The 18,230-nt window shown below is 33.0% G+C and overlaps 1 protein-coding gene across 1 annotated transcript in view; it reads right to left on the reverse strand.

Annotated features, from left to right (window-relative positions):
- The window catches only part of LRP1B (LDL receptor related protein 1B), a gene marked incomplete at its 3' end in the record, with an annotated part of 1,731,654 nt that overhangs the window by 107,511 nt on the left and 1,605,913 nt on the right, over positions 1-18,230 (reverse strand). Inside the window, exons 73-77 of the mRNA XM_084254814.1 lie at positions 17,770-17,895; positions 14,776-14,913; positions 12,247-12,381; positions 9,256-9,375; positions 6,983-7,224 (exon numbers count right to left, since the gene is read on the reverse strand). Of these exons, the coding sequence (XP_084110940.1) occupies positions 6,983-7,224; positions 9,256-9,375; positions 12,247-12,381; positions 14,776-14,913; positions 17,770-17,895 (761 nt within the window). The remainder of the gene's footprint in view (positions 1-6,982; positions 7,225-9,255; positions 9,376-12,246; positions 12,382-14,775; positions 14,914-17,769; positions 17,896-18,230) is intronic.

Here is an 18,230-nt window from a genome sequence, read left to right on the forward strand (position 1 = left end):
ATCCAAGGGGGAACATTTATCTTACCTATATAGCTGGTGTGCAACCTATGCCTTAAAATGACAAAAGTTGACTTTAACTGAATAAATCATCTTTCAATAATAAAGGGGATTCAGACAACAACAAACACAGAGAAAGAAGTCAGAGAATCAAATGTAGTTTGTCTTCAGAATCAAAAGGTAAGCATCCTGTGGATGGACAGTAGCATTCAGCCTGAGTAGCAGCTCTATATTTGTGAATGTGGATGCATATGAACATGTAGTAATAAACTGGGCTGTTATATAGCAAAGTCTCTCATTCATCAAATCAATTCAAATTGTGAATGTGTGTGCAAATATATGAGATGTTGAGTTTTATATATAATTTTTATTAAAGTTTGTGTCCTAGTGTTTTACTGACCCTTTAATAAACTATCCAATTTCCAAGTCTAGATAGAATCAGAGTAACAATGAGATCTCCCTGTAGAACGATTTTTTGACAAACAACAGACATTCTCCATATAGTCAATCTTCCTGTGAGTCATTCCTTCAAACAGTAATGGTTGGATCAATTAGGCCTTTTGAAAGACCTGAAATTATGTTATGTAGGCTGAGAGATATCTAATGCCTAAACAAGATCAAAACCAATTTCAATGATAACAATAATAGTGAAAGTGATCTCTTTCTCATAAAGGAAATTTTGTTCATCAAGATAATTAAGGGAGACATGTATGTGGGAAGATACTGAAGTGAAAGGAAATTACAATAGAAATAAAGTAAGGTCTATTTATGGCTACAACAAAATGCTCACTTGTGGTTGTATATGTATATGTTCATATAAGTATATGTTCAAGATGGAAGGGCATGGCAGAAGAATGAATATGAAGATGCTTATAGATCAGTGATTTTTTCAATGGTAATCCATTAGAAGGCATTAAATATGGAGATATGATGATTAGATATGCAATATATATACATAATGGAACACCATTCAGCTATAAAATGATGAGGTCTTGCCATTTGTGACATGGATGGGAGGGAATTATGCTAAATGGAATAAGTCAGAAGGAGAAATATAGGTACAATTTTACTCTTATGTGGGCCATAAAGAAACAAATGAACAAACAGAACAAAAATACACTATTAGATGCAGAGAATAGATTGGACATTATCAGAAAGAAAGGGGTTTAGTTGTTGGATAAAATGAGTAAATGGGGCAACTGTATGATGATAGAAATTAGAATTTAGGTGGTGACCATGATGCGTATTATAATGTTGTTCATTTGAAATTGACAATGTTATAAGCCAATGTTATTGGAATAGATATTTGTTTACAAACAACAAAGAAAAAATAGTTTGGATATGGTGTGGGGAGCAGCTGGGGATGGAAATTTGACACAGGCAAAGGAGGAGGTGTATGTGATGTGCTCAGAGAAAACTGGACGGTTAATTTAACATTTTGTGAGATAGAAGTTGACAACAATGGGAAATTTGTGATATAAAAATATTTGAACTTGTCATGAATTTAATATTAAGGATGAAAAGAATAATGTATAAAGGGTAATTTTAAAGATCAATATATTATTGCTGTGCATATTAAAAGTTTTCAATTAATGGGCTTCCTTGGTGCCACAGGGGTTAGAGTCTCAATGCTATCAAACTATAGCCAGACATTGTGGCATGAGTTTGATTCCCAGCCAGGGAACTAACCCTCATGGCACAGCAGACTTCGGCCTTGCCCACTGCTCCACTCAGCTGTGTATTTATTTCAGTAGATCCACCTGTTCTGCTCTCCACTCTGTCTCTGGTGAATCCTCTCACCACCCCACACACCTCTGGCCTACACCCCAGTTCTTATATGCATAAATAAAAAAAATAATGTTAAAAAAGTTTTACAATTAACATTGCTTCTATTAAAAAGTATGCACTTATTTTATGATGGACACTGGAATTAGATGTCAGGATTACAGTAATGTCCAACAGTAAAAAATACTTGCCCTCTGAAAATTTATGTATATCAAGAATAAGTATACGATAGATAATGGATATAATGTGACTAAATTATATTGCAGTTTAATAAATATAAGTAATATGGAAATTAAAAAAAATAAAAGACAGGACATTGAGGAGCCCTGGATGATAATGGGGCAAAAGATTGTAAAGACCAGTAAGTTATATATTCAGAAGATAATATATTAGCAAAGACTTGAAAGAGTTTTGGAACTGAGGCATGTAGGATATATGACTAAAGAACATTTTAGTCCAAAAATTTTTGAGAAAAGGCCTTATATTAGTAGGTATTGATGGGTGTTAGAAATAGCTAAGCTTCCCTGGAGAAGTGTGAATAAGGGGGCGATGAGAGGAGATGAAGTCATAGAAGTAACAAAAGACCAGATATTTTAAGCCCTTATAAGTTATTATGAGAAGTTGCTCCCTTGCAGTGATGAACCACTGGATAGTTTTGATGGGAGATGAGATGTGATCTGATTTATGTTTTGAAAGAGCATTGTGGCGACTGTGTTATAAGTAAGAAGGGAAGCACAACTGGTTAGGAGGCCACTGTGCTGGTTCAGAAGAAAGATAATGCGGGTCAAAGCTAAATACTTGCAGTAAAGGTGATGTAATAAGCTCTTGGAATTACCTTGAAGGTGGCTTTGTAAGAGGATCAGTGAGGAGTAACTTCTGAGCCAGTGGATGGTGCTCATAACCAATTCAATAGTAAAAGGTGGAATTTCCAAAGTCCATACCCTGATCTCCTGCAGGATTGATGGGAATAGGAGCAGGGCTGGCACTTTGGCAGGTACACAGTTGCTAACTGGGCAGTTAGATGGCTGGTGAGGAATGGGGTGTCCCTTGAGAAGCTCCCAACTTGTCACATGTGACTCAGTGTCTGTGTGTGCACATGTATGTGATGCTGACCTATATATTGGATGTAAGGTTTATGGATAGAACTTATTAAAGATAACTTAGTGGGACTTTTGTTAAAAAAATTCAGGAAAAAATCAGCCTAAGTCAAATTTTTGAGGAAAAAAACACACGATTACTAATTGATAAAATAGTAAGTATGCTGATTATGAACATTCTTGTTTGTATAATAGAGATTATGACAAAAATGATACCTGATCTTCACTTATCAAAATCAGGTAGGTTATATGAACCATTTGTTTGGCTGAGGAATATTTAGTTTTTCATTGGTAAAATTCTAATCTGTATTTTGAAAGTTATTTGCATTTTTTCTAAGCATACACCTACTTTTACAGTGTTGGCCTATATAGCATTTCATATTAAAAATTATAAATTTCCAGAAAGTATGTATAATAGTCACATAATGCTATCATATTCTTTCCTGACTACTAAAATTCAAATTCAGAAATCTCCTTGTGCTTTACATATAGATTGAATCATGTTAGTCTTTTAAATTTTAAATTATTTAATTTTCTTAAATATCCATATTTTATAGCTCAGGAGATTAGAAATCCATAAGTATTTCTTTCTAAAATATCTTAGTCTATATATGAAATTTAAATTTGAAATCATTATTAGTATTCCAACCATTTTCACATATTAAAGAATTATCGTCACAACTTTCAAAAATTAAAAAAGATCCTATTAAAAATTACTTTCCTTTGGAATGGACTTTAATATTTAATACTGTGGTAAATAATCTTCCTTGGTTTCTTATAAAAACTGTTTCATGTCTTTTACTGGGATGAAAATATTCCAGTATTTTCAGTAACTGTGAATAGGTTTTCAATACATTCTGCTATTACACAGGTAACCTCTTTCATTTGGTATTAGCTAATGGCATTGTAACTAAAGTATCCATGTTTGATATGTGTATCTTTTATTTTTTTGAGACTATTGCTTCAAAGATTGAATCAATATCCCATATTCGTCTTAGGGAAAACTCTTGAATTTCATTTCCCAAGGGGTGAGCTCAGTATCATTTAAGGTCAATTCATTTAACATTTATTTCAAAACTTAGAAGGTAAAATTAATGGTATGTTCATAAGACAATAGATGAATAGCTTGCAACGATTAAAAGAGCAAATACAATATGCAAAATAATTCACAAGGATAGACAATCAACTCTTTATACACATGATGGATTTCAGAGGAACACAAGTTGTCTATGTTATAACTAGATGGACAAACTATGCCATGTGTCTTTTGGAAATAGTCTACATTTACCATCTGAAAGAGGCTTTACGATTGCCTACTTCTACACTGTATTTGTTTATCAATGAGTTAGTTGAGATTCAGAAATATGACAGGTTTCAAAAGTTTAATTATAAATTTTACCACATTATAACTGCATAGCTCTATGTAAGTCATTTAATCACTGTAGAATATGCATAGCTTATTAAATTAAGGCATTAAGAAAAGATATATTCCATTTTTGTAATATTGAGCTACAAAATGATTACAAAAAGATTCGAGAATTAAGGTTATTTTTTAAGCTGGTCTTTATCTGGCTCTTAGCTTAATACCTCTATATTCCACATACTAGTGACACCATCCAGCATTAATCTTTCTCCTTCTGAGTTAATTCACTTAGCATTACTCCTTCCAACTAACCCTTGAAAGCTCACTACAGAAGTGAAGCATTTAGAAGGGAAAGGGAGTGGGGAAGGTGTAATAACAAAGGGAAGGAAGCACACTGGACTATAGTGGTGGACTATGGGTGATTTGATGATGGGTGAACTACTGTGGCAATACCTGATTGGGACATCCAAATTATTAGCTCAATTAAGAATTACTTTTTCAAAGAATCAAATTTAAAATAATTGACATTAATATAGCCTTATTTAGTTGTTGTTGTTTTTGTAATTATGTATAGTCTGTGATTTCTATGAAATGCTGAAGGGCTTAGAACATGGTGCTTAAATGCATTGCTCAATTGTTCCAACTTTATAATCATGACATTTAGTTAGATATGATGGACTCCAAGAAAATGTACCCTGTTATTATCCACTTTTCTTCCTACTGAACAGAGTTTAATAATGGATAGTTCCATAAAGAGAGAGAGAAAAAGAAAACAAAGTTTAAATGATAAAACACAAGTAATCATTGGAATTAAAACACTATGAAGTTTCATATACTTTTAGGGAAAAAAATCTAATCAGTAACTATTCCATCTGTTATAAAAGGTGCTATACCATATAAAATAAGTTAAATATTAAAATATGTAATATATATGGAGTAAATATACACATGCATATATGTGCATATGTAAGAATTAAAATTTAGCTAACGGACATTAAACAAACTTGACCTCTGACCTACAATAAATTCTGCTAAATAGTGGAATTGATATTACCAACATTCCTAAGAAAAAAGCTCAAGTAGTTATCAATCAGCTTCACTGAAAAATTTTATCAGCATTAATTAAAGTTGTAGGATAGCAAACATAAAATTCAGACAAATTTAAATTGTAGATAATTTTTCTGTGAAATTAAGCAACAAGGAGAAGAATATGTTGCCAATCATTTCATCAATGACATCAGTCGTCATCATCATCATCACTATCATGATCCTCTCCTTTATCCTGTTAATGGTAAAGCATCTATACAGTCCTTAAATGTGGCAAGACTGTTTACCACCAACATATAGATATGCATATGTATTAAATATGTACATAATATTACATAGAGTATACATATGAAAATTTATTACTCGTTTACTATTTCATTTTTATAAAATAGTAGTAGAGAGAAGTTAAAGCATTAGTGAGCAATAGAAACAAGATTAAAATCCAGACAGCACAACTCCAAGGTATATACTCGACATCACTTCATTAGTAACAGATAAAATTACATAAATAACAGATGAAATGGAGCAATGTTTTTGCAAAGCAGACTATTTTAGAGATAAAGAAGGCTAAGGAGAGGCAGGACTCTGAGTTGCCTGTTGTTCTGATAGAGAGGAAGGAGATTATATGTGAGTAAAGGAGGGGAATTCAACTACTAAATTTCTTGGCTGTCTTAGAACTGTTCCTAATAGAACTAAAGTTATTGTACGTGCTGTTGTGGAGGAGTAGGAGCTGAAGAAATAACTTTATCTAACCTAAATTGGAAGGTTAATGTAGCATCTTTTAAAGCTAGTCCATCATTATTTACTACTGACACAAATGTGTTCCAAAGTAGTCATGTAGTTCAAATTTTTATGGTAGATGCCACTGCAAAAAATTGTGAAGGCTTCAAGATCCAAAGCTTTTTCAGATCCAAAGCTTCAATCATATCCTATAGTGATAGCACTTGACTTTTTGTTTATAGGGGAATGGGTGAGGTCCCATAAAAATAAGTATTTTTCTTTGATTTTGTCCCAGGTTACTTCAAAGTATAAAATACACAATAAATTGGCATGCCCTAAAATAAAGAAGGATAGACTACAACCACAAATCTAAACAAATGTTCTAGTTTAGCTTTTTCAAAAGGAACAACCAGGATAATCAACATGTCCATCACACACTGCAAAAATATTGTTCTGTTCTGGATGTCCCCTGAAATATAGTTATCAGGAGGAAGGAGAAATGGTTACACTATCGAGTTGATCTCTTGGCCTAAAAGAAAAGTGCATTTCTGAAATTCTTGAAAATAAAACAATTTTAGCTGAATATATTTGACAGCTTATTTTCTAACATAAGTTGTGGTTCCCAATCTCATATCATGATGAAAAAAAAAACTATATTCACAATATATTGGTAAACACCATAAAACATAAAATGCTCTAGAAATGTTAGGCATTCTTCATTACTATTCTTATATAACTAAAGTGAATATATTAAACAAAAGCATAATAAATATCATGCAATTAAAATAAATTCTATGCATCTTCAAGAATAAATGAATAAGGAAAAAGTTTTATTTCTACATAAAATATTGAGAGAATTACTGAAAATATTAACTGCCTCCTATATTCAGCTATATTATCCATAGTTTAAAAAACAAGTGGGGTGGGGAGTGAGAAGGCATGAACCTTCAAATAGTCAATGTTATTTACTTACAATCAAGCCACTGTTTGCTTGCCTTTTTTCTCTGCCATGAATCCTTTTGTAGAAAATTCCTCCTGGATTAAACTGAGTACTCCATATAATCATATCTCTTTGATAATATACATCCATCCCTGTTATCCTTGAATTATGTTCAATATGAGAAATTTGTTGATGATCACCACTGTAGTTGAATGGATATATAAAACCCAGGATATCAGTGTCATTAGCAATGTAGAGAACTTGATCTTCAGAGCCTGGAGATTATTATAATAAAATACAAAAATAAAGTAAATTTCAACTAATTTGAAAGCAATTATTATACTTTTAAATTATTGCTGTGAGTTATTATTGTTATAGTTTCTTAATAAAAATCAAACAAATTTATACAATTTTTTCATCTTTGTAACTAATGTTTCTAATACACACTGACCTAAACATTTCAGAATTAATAACGATGTTGGTATTCCTAGGGCCAAGCTTACCTTATGACTAGAAATTAGGTATGTAGATAAGATACTCTTTTTTTTTTTGAAGAGGGACTTCTAAGTAGAAGTGTCAACATATTGTATTCTAATGCTTTGATTTTCAATATTCAGATGCTTTATTGTATACTTATTAAGCTTCAAGCATTTCTGAACATTTAATATATGCACCTGAGTGATCATAACCCTAGGCTAAGAAGAGAAAATAAACACACCCATTTTCTTCTCACATTGCTATATTTTAAATGTTATTTTGCTTTTATTACAAAGAAACTCTAGCATTTATTACATTAAAGTGCCATAAGTATCAATATTATTAAGAATTTTTCTAAATGAAATGCTTTTGCTTTAAGTTTTAACACCTACAATACAATATGGATATCATTTGCATACTGTAAAAAGTAAGACCCTAAAGTAAATCCAGAAAATATTAAAGAAAATATTAATGAAAACACAAAGACAGACTTATTTGCAAATATACTATCTGAACATTTTAAAAAATAATAATAATACATAATGAATGAGGTATAGTTCATTTGGGCAACAGTTCTCACTTAGCGTATGTTTACTATGTTCAGGTGACTATATTTTGCCTTCCAGTTTATCTCCTCTTTTTACTACACCCATGGAAAGAAGGGAATAGCATTCTAATTACACAGATGAGGAGTTGAGGTTCAGATCAATTAACAACTTCTTCAAGGCCAGCTTACTCAGAAAGATGCAAAGCTGGGATTCTAACTCCATGGTCCATCCTCAACCCGCTACATCCAGCTGTTTTCCTCTTGTAATAACTTTTGTACTAACATTGTGCAGTCATGCCCTACAGCTAACAATATTTAAATTAGCATATTGTTTTCTAAAAAATAAAATGAGCATAAAAATCCATAGCTAAAGGAATCACAGATACCTGTCTGTTATATATTTAAAAATATATATTCATATAAATATCTGAATTTGAAAATATGATTTTATTTTAAAACCTTATCCAAAATTCCACTTAACTTAGGACGCTAACCTTTAACCTGCTATTTTTATCCCAAATGTATAATAATGTTTTAAAATATACCACAGTAGGTCCTAAAGAAAGATCATTTATAATCTATCTTAATGCTTTTCAAGCTTTTACCACCTTCTGCCAAACCATTTTAAGCAGAAAAATTATATTTTAGTGTTAAAACATAATTTTCAAAATAGTTTCATTTGACATTCTATAGGTTTACACTAATGATTAAAACTTGGCTCTGTTGTTTATATCCTTATTTTTTTTTTCTTATTGAGCTAACAGTGGTTTATAACACTGAATGTGATTCAGAAGTATAGGATCACACCCTTCAGGTGTCATTACCACACCTCACCCACCACCAAGACACCTAGAGTCCCCCACCATAGTCCATTGGACCCCCTCCACTCTTTGCTAAGTGAAGTAAATTAGAAGGAAAAAGGCAAGTGTTGGATGGTTTCACTTTTATGTGGATATAGAGAAAAAAATCAAAGGGTCAGACAAACCAAACCAATAACAAAACCTAGAAATCTGACTGTAGCATAGAAGCTACCAGTCAGGAAAGGCACAGAAGTGATTTTTGAAAGAACCATGTATTTGACAATCATGTCATAGACCATCCCAAGTTAAGCTGATTCAAAATGAAAACAAATTGACTGCCTCAATTAATTGGCATTTAAAAAAGATTTATTTTATATCATCAAACATGAAGTAATTGCTCAAATACAACATAAAACAACTTCTACTATAAGATGCTTTTAGTAAAATTGTAGGAGCATTTGAAGTAATAGTTATAACTTTACCTTTTGCTATGCAGGTGTTATTTCTTTCTTGAAAATTCTGGTCACACACACATTTATATGATCCTTCCACATTTATACATTGGTGGGAACATGTATCAAACACTAAACATTCATTAAGGTCTACAAAAGAAAAACTCAGAATCATCATGCCCCTAATTAGCACTTTTAATTCTTAAATATTTCAAAGCCGATAATTTTTTTCCCTTCAACTTCCCATTCCTATTTCCTTCACTGACTTTTAGAAACTCCTAAGTATGTGACTTGCTGTGTAGTATTTTTAGGCCATAATCATTTTTTTCACACTTATAATAATTGATCAATTATTTGCACATTGCTTATTTATACATTTAACACACTGAACAATCTATTTCAAACTTCCCTAGTATTTTCATTCACTCAAGCAAACACTTCTTGATGTGTCCTTTAGTGCTGTGTCCAGTACCTACCTCCATACCATCACATGTCATTTGCTTTTCTTTTGTCCTATAAAATCCTTGCTCACCTAGACAAAATTTCCTACTCATATCTAAGATTCACCTGAAGTGAAGCCTTCATTGCTGTTTACTGACAGTAGTGGTTCTCTGTCCCATAGTTTTCACTCTATGCTGAATTGGTGTCTCTCTTATAGTACTGTTAATGCCACATTTCAGATACGGTATATATTAATACCCCTACTTGTCCATCAGCCACTAGAAGGCATTATGTATGATTTACTCATTCTTTTACTGCCAGCATTTGTACAATTCCTGGCAGAGAATGAAAATATGAATACACATCTAATATACTTCTGGTTTCATAGAAATGAAGTGATTATGAAATGAAGACAATGAGTTACAAATATGCCTGTATATAAATGTATGTAAACCATAAGTAATCAATAAATAAATCACAAGCAACAGACTATAGCTTAGCACACGTTCTAATTTTTATGGTTTATGCAGGACCAGAATTGAAGTCAAGTGATTTTGAAGAACATCTACTTTCTCTCTCTTTGTTCCATCTACTTTTGCTTTCAATCAGCACAAGTCTTTATGCTCTTGTAGTTGCTCTAATTATGCAATAAACCCCGTTTAAGAATGCCTTTTCTTAAACTTGAAAACTTTAGGGCAGGAGGTGTAAAAATAATTATCTTTTGTTTATTACTTGAGAGCTTCAATGCTAGAGATAAGGATTTTCAAATTGATACTTGTAAATAACACAGAAAGGCTTAAACTTAGGGTTCTGATTTTGTTGTCTCTGCTGTGAGCGTTGTCCAAAAGGAACCAAAGCTCTCCCATGGCAATGTATGCCTGTATTTTTATAATCAGTGAATAAAGCACAGCTCTCTATTTTCTTACCTGGAAGAATGTATTTGGGGTATTACTCACTTCTAGGTATCAGTAAAAATGTCATTTCTGTCTGAGAATTCCATTTCTACTCTCAGAATAAGGATGATGGAACCCCAGTTGTCAGTTGTCTATTATGTAAAGTCCCTCCCCTTTTTCTGATGTGCCAAGTCCCTAATTTCAGAATAAATACACCTGGTCCCATCCATTACTCTTTGGAATATATATCCATGCAAATTTTCTTTCTGTATATTTATTAAATTTTGGATTTATCTTTTAAATTGTTCATCCATCCAGTCTGAGAAGAACTCAGTTGGGTGGGGTAATTTTCTTTGTGCCCCAATAGTGTCAATTGTATTAAATAAGGGAGCAAATTTTATTGGAATTTAGGAATTACTTAGCCATCCAACAAAAAATGATATCAACTTTCAAACTAGTTTATAAAAATCAAATGCTACTTACAGGTTATATTTGCCATGGGATTAAAAATAAAGAAATTATGTTAAATAAAATAAAATTATCTTAAAGAAAATTTCTAAATTTCATGTGTTCACAGGAAATAGCACTCTATATTTAAAATTAATGTTATTTGAAATTAAAATCTTGAAGAGATTGTATATATGTGCTTTTTATACAATTGATAGAATGTATCTAGGAAAGAGGAAATAGTCTAGCCTTAAGAAATACTTTGCCTTTTAATTAGAATAGAGAAAACTTAGGTTGCCAGTTTTCAGTATTCCATATTAAAGAGAAACAATATTGAATGAATGATTCAAATAAGCACATATCTTAAAATGTAAGTAAATAAGACACTACTTCCCCTTTGGGTGAATATATTTAATTCATTCAATAATTCCATTTTGTTGACACAATGTAAAATCACTTTTTTTATCCAAGCATAAAATAGATGGCAAAAAAGGAAAACAGTAAATGAAAGCATTTTAGTATTTAAATTTACCCTTGATAAATCAGACTCAGATAATTAACATTTGGCTCAAATCACAACAATGTCAATTTTAGCACAAAAACTGGCAGAAGGTACACACATAAGTCTAATTTTCATGACTTTATAGTTTAAGTCCTGATGTAAATCACATTTACACACAATCTACAATGAGATTCTGGCTATCTTGTATGCTCAATTTATAAATGATCTCAAGCAAGTTGAATTTTATTTAGATCCTGCCTTTGAATTGTAAAAGACATATCTTCATACCATAAAGCATTAGGAAGTGGGGTTAGCAAAAAATACTACAATGCTCTAAAAATGAATTAGCTATTGTAGTATTGCAAATGCCACAACTCAAGAGAAATGAGTCATCATAAACATGTTTTTGAAGTGCCTCTAATTCTCCAACAGTTCCTGAACTAGCAATTCTACTACTTGCATTTCAAAACACAATTGTAACAGTACAATTTAATTTCCTGCAGGTCTGCTATAGAAAAGGCTTTGTAGCCTCAGAAATGGTTAGCTTAGCCATACAAACAAACAGATTCTTGACCCCCATGAACTTCCACTCTCATAAGTAAAAAGAAAAACCAAACAGCATCCTCTAGATACACATCATTTTGATAAAAATCAATCCCCTGTCATCTTGCAATTTAGCAGTTTTAGAGTCTTATAACCTAAAGATCTAAGAGCTGTTGTAGAGGAAATGTACTATACCTTCACACTGTCTGTTTTTCATGTTTCTCTGAAATCCAGGCTTACAGCGACAGAAAACAGATGTTTTTATTTGATTACAATATGCATCATCTCCACATAGATTCACATTATCTTCACAGGTATATTCAGTTGGAACTAGGATTCAAAAATATGATCAACACTAGTGTAATTCTAATTCTTAAAGTAGGAGTTTACCCTTTTTGTTAATTTGAAATTTTATTTTTTATTCCATTTGGTCTTCTCTTGATAGAAGCCCTCATTTCTTATAAAGGTATAAAAACAGATTAAAAACTGAATTAATTTACATTGAATATGATTTAGACCAAAAGATGATCTTTACAGCTTTAGCTACACTGCTTTTTAAAAGGAAGTCAAGAGTGAAAAACTCTAATTGTTTCAAATGCATCTCTATTTAAAGGGAGGAACTTAGCATGGGTGCCATTTTCCCTTCCCCTCCCACTTACACGTAGGCACCTTGCATTAGAAGTCCCAGTATCCTGCTTCCTGAATGGGAGGGAGGCGAGAAAGGAGGGAGGTAGATATCTAAATTATCTAAATTTGGTGGGGGGCGGGGGGGTGGGGGATGATACAGGGACTGGAGCAGAGACATGTACAGACACTTGGATAAGAGGTTGGAAGAGACATATGAAGAGGTTGTTCCTGGTTCTTGGCAGAGACAATGGCAGCTGTTATCTTGATGAGGTATATATATGTATTTTTTTTTTTTTTATTTTGAGGGTCTCCCTTCTGTTCTCTGGGATGTTCTTAACCCCTTATTTTGATTCCCTGCCAGACCTTATCTTAGACTTGTGGCAAGCTTTTGGGCCAACCCTATTTGGCTGGGAGTTTGCCCACAGGGAATGGGTAATTTGGGGAGTTTTCCTGGAAAACAATTATCTGTAATTCTTTCTTTTCTCTCTTTCTGCACACCAAGTCTACTAAAAAAGTTCACACTAAGACTTCCTTTGCCTTTTTGCATGTGGATGGTAGGACCCCCTTAAAAGCAAGTAACCTTTAACAGTTTGGGTTTCCTTTTTACCCATAAACCTACACTAAAATAAGGACAGACTATCTTTACAGAGGTATGATGTATGACTACTAAGTCCTTCTCACAGAACCAAAATATTTCCTAGAAGCTACCCAGAGATATGCACATTTTTTGCTAATGTAGCACATCATTATCATCATTTTTTAAAGATTTATTTATTTTTATACAAGAACCGGGGTACAGGCCAGATGCACGGGAGGGTGAGAGGATTCACTGGAGACAGAGCAGGGAACAAAACAGGCAGACTGATGAAATACACTGCTGAGGGGAGCAGCGGGTGCAATAGGAGAGGTCTGCCGTGCCATGTGGGAATCTTCCTGGCTGGCCAGGATTGAACCTGCTCTGCAGAGGCTGAGGACAACTTCACAGCGTGGCACTCAACTGCCTGCACCACCAGGGAGGCCCGTAGCACATTATTAAACTTTGTATTCAGATATTCAAAGAGTACTGTCCCCTTACTCAGCAATTCATCTAAATCAGTAGTATCTAATTTTTTTCAGTCTGAATACATATACAAGGGATAGCCTTTGAGTATGTAATATGCTCCAATCATCATGGGCTGCAATACAAGTTAGCATAAATGATGTGTTATTTGTAGTTCCCAGTAAATAGTTGTGACCTCACTGCTTTATTTCCCATTCAGGGAAACATCTTAGAATACATATAAATGAGAGGGCATTGTTAGAGGGATAACCTTGAATTAACTCTACTTAAGTAAATTTAACAAGAAATATAAGAACTTTAGTTATCAGGATTGTAACCATTATTAATCTTCACTAAGTCTTTAATATTTTTCAATTATTTAGAATGTCCCAGTACCAGTGGAATTACACAATTGATATGATATATGTAGTGAAATCCTGGTAGGTATTACTCCTTTACTCAGTGGGAAACAACTTAGATGCATTAAAAAACAAACAAACAAAAACAAATGGAAATTATTTTGTGATTTTTATAACTAATCTGAATTTAGAGTCATTAACTTTATTATTTTTCTAAATATGGAAAATCAGATATCAAACACTAAACACAGAATTAGCAATCAAGACCTAATGACTTAACTGAATGCTCTAACCAAATAATGATGGCTTCTTTAAGAATTTGGCAAATGATTAAAACTTTTAACCTTTTACTATAGTATTTAGACCTTTCTATCATACAACCGTTATGTTTTTAAAACTCAAAAATACTATAGTTTATAAAATAAAATAATAAGAAATACAGATTTCTTGCTGACATCAAAATTTTTATTCCCATATTAACTTGTCAGCTTCACGTCTAGCAAGGGGACTCATTGCAAAATTAACATCTCTCACATTTTGCAAGTGATATTCTAAGGTTACTTTGGCAAAGGTTTAAAAACATTACTTAAGCATGTCTGAAGAGTAATCTTTTCTCATAATAAAGAAAATTTTAGTCATATTGAAACAGAAATTAGAACTGCATAACACTGCACTTTGTTTAACAGAAAACAAACTCACTTATTCTGCAGCTTTGTTCATCTGAACCATCTCCACAGTCATCAAGTCGATCACACTGAAGATCCATGGGGATGCACTTCTTATTGCTACAAGCAAACTCATCTTTTTTACAGGGTCTTGCCTTGGATGTCAGCTTACCTACAGAGTCATTAAAAAAAATGATCAGTGCTTCACAGAAAAAAACACAAAGGTTTTTTGTTTTATTTTTTTAGTTAATTGAGCACAAAACACGTTCAATATTTTACTAAATACTATTGAGGGTGCCCAAAAGAGTCCCCCTCACCCCAACACCCCTCACCCAAGATCTTCAGAACTGGTCTTCTCAAGATGCCTTCCCTGGCAGGAGAGTATTTTGAGTAAGAGAAATGAAATTCCCTGAGGCTAAGGAGAAGCTTCTTTTCTTGTCTAAGTCTTTCACCCCTCCCTCATGAGAAAGATCATGAAGTCCTAAGCACCCCTCTGTTGTCCTTTTTTTTTTTTTTAATCAGTGAAGCTATTACTGCTTCCCCTTTTATGACCTAGAAGAATGAAGTTGGGGACAGTGAGTCTCATTCAGTTGCAGGTTTAACAGTAAAAATATCTAAGAATCTTATCTTTACCATTAGAGTATGAGGCAACCCCTTATTATTTAACATGTAAAGTCTCTTCATCTCTCTTTGATGTGCCAAGTTCCTAAGCAGAGGATTTTATCAATGAGTTTGCTCCATAATTATTCATAAGTTATAACCAAATAAATTCTCCTTGCATATGTTGTTAAATTGATTGTTTTTCCTTTGTCAGCCTGTCTTATGCTATTTAGATTACTGCAAACCCAGAAAGTAAGGGGCAGTTTCTCTTTTGCTCCCTGAAAGTGAGAAAACCATGGGCTCACAATCTTACACTTGGAGTTCTTGGGGGAGAAATTAAAACATTTTGAATATTTAGAATTTTTTCAAAAATAACATTGTCTTTATTTGCAGAGAATTGAACAGGAGTTTACTGTCTGAAACTTTAATGTTGTCTTTTTTTTTCCCCTCAATTACTTTACCTCTACTTGTGGAGAAGGAAATCATACGCTATATAAAAACCTTCAAAGAAAGATATTTGTATAAGTAAACTGTAGCAAAACATAGTAAGACTGAGCAGAGTTTTGAGTAAAATCATAATGAAAACTGATTCTATTGAGGGATGCATGTAATTGGGGTCAATTCAAATGAAATCATTTACTTGCATGCATCCAAAATAATAAAAGAAGAGTCTGTGAAAATATGATTTAGGTGAAAAAAACCCTAGTAATATGTATGTGCTATGGCAAAGTATTATTTCAACAGGATTTATGATTTTTCAATACCACAAAAAATAAAGGAGGGGGGCAACAATTCTCATTCTCTGAGTGGTGGAAAAAATAGTAAATGAGGGACCAGGAAAAAGACTAATACAAAGTAAAAATCGAAATCAACAAGCAACTATAAACCAGAGACACACTGGGGAGGGGGGTGGGGAGTGGTAGGATTAGGGTCAAAATAAGGGGGTTGCAATTGTATGGGGAATATAACCAAAATGAAAATGCAACATTGTGAAAAAATGAAAAACGATGTAAGAATTATATAAAATATTAAAAATAGTAAATGAGTAATCTCCCACCACCTCTGCCTATCTCCACCCCATTTGAGCCTTTAGCAGTTATAATGATGTAAAAGTGTGAAGTGGGGACAGGAGGCAGCAATAGCTGAAGTAGCCTGTGTCAAGCCTCTGAAAAGAATAGAAATCAGCTCCTTGTTGTGGTTTCAGAATCAGTCTTTCATTGCTTAAATAGTCTCACTCTAGTCCTATGCATGCTCTCCCTCTGGTGCCTGGAGGAATCTCCCAGGCAGCATGGTGTGCCAGCTTAAGTCTGTTAATTATGTTTGCAGGGACTGGGGGGGACAACAAAATGGGCATACAAATCAATGTGGGATGAAAACAAAGGCAGGAGATAGCATCTCCACATCTGCAAGAAAGAGGTCAGTGCACATTTGGGCTATGTTTCTATAGTGGTTCAACACCCATTTCACTATAAGGGGGCATGTGATTCAAATATTATGTCAGTCATCAGTGTAAAAAAAATAATAACAATATAAAACACAACAAAACAAAAAAAGACAATTATAAACCAGAGACATCCTGCAGGGGAGAAGGAGCACAGGGGACTGTGACAATATTGCACGGGTACATTGGCAAAGGAAATTCTATGGGCACTACACCTGGGGTGGGGGGAAAGCAAATATTGTTTAAAAATGAACAATGATGTAAAAAATTTAAAAAACATATTATGTCAGTTCATATGTTTCCCACTTGCCACTCCAAAAACACATTTTTAAAGTTTTACATGTTGATTCATTTGCAAGTTGTAATAAAATTATGACAAACTACCATATATTTAATTTCTAATATCTGTCATTTGAACTGCAATTATGTAAGACATAACATTGTATTTACCCTATAGAAATTAATGCCCTATTTCCACAGGAAGATGTTTACCCTTGGTAGGATTTTTTCTTTAAGTAATATACTGTCTCAGACAAGTTGCAGTCAGGATTTGTTACCAATTGATTTTACTGCATACTTGAGTAAAGCTTTAGGTTTTAAGATTTCTATTTTTTAATTTCAGAGTTATGGAAAAGGGTTTGTATATACAAACACACAATCTATATAAGCCTTCTCCTCTCAAGCAACTATTCAAAAGAGAAAACATTAAACCACTATGTTGTTTCTCTTAAGCATTGTTGTCTCTCTATGATCAACAGAGATTTACAAACTAATATAGACGCTGGATAAAGTTGCATGGCTCAACTATGAGATGAAATGTTAATAGATTATTTTCATATCTTGATAGCAGATCAAGTGCCTGATAAAGATACTTTCAAACATGTCAAACATGCCACATGGAAGACATTATCTTAATTCCTTGAGTCCTGAAAGTATTGCATGTTGCAACTGTCACTAAATCAGTAATTTCACATTAAAAGGATTTACCACCACAATGATCTTCATCTGAGTTGTCTCCACAGTCATCAACCCCATTGCACATTTTCTCATACTGTAAGCATATTCTGTTGTTTCTGCATCTGTGAGGTCTTGTGGGTGGACAAAGAAATTTGACTGAAAAAAAAAAAAAGAAGCTCCTTTGGGTACATGGATTAATGAAGAAGCAACCTTTTGTCTTCTTTTTCTTTCACTGCAAATCTATAGTGTAGGTTATTGGAATATTTTTTGTTTGTAAAGTTAGAAAGTAGGTCTTATTTAGATACTACATACTAAATCTGTATTTAAATACTACAATAATGTGTGACAATAGAAATGTATGATCCTATTTATTTCTATTAATGATAGAAAAGTGGGCAGAGCTGAAATGTTGCATGGAGTAAGTAAAAGAATCAAACTCCATGGTCTCATTTCTAGATGTCTTATCTTAGCTGTCTTCACGTGGTATACCA

Source organism: Talpa europaea (assembly GCF_964194135.1).
Source record: "Talpa europaea genome assembly, chromosome: 1".
NCBI lineage: Eukaryota > Metazoa > Chordata > Mammalia > Eulipotyphla > Talpidae > Talpa > Talpa europaea.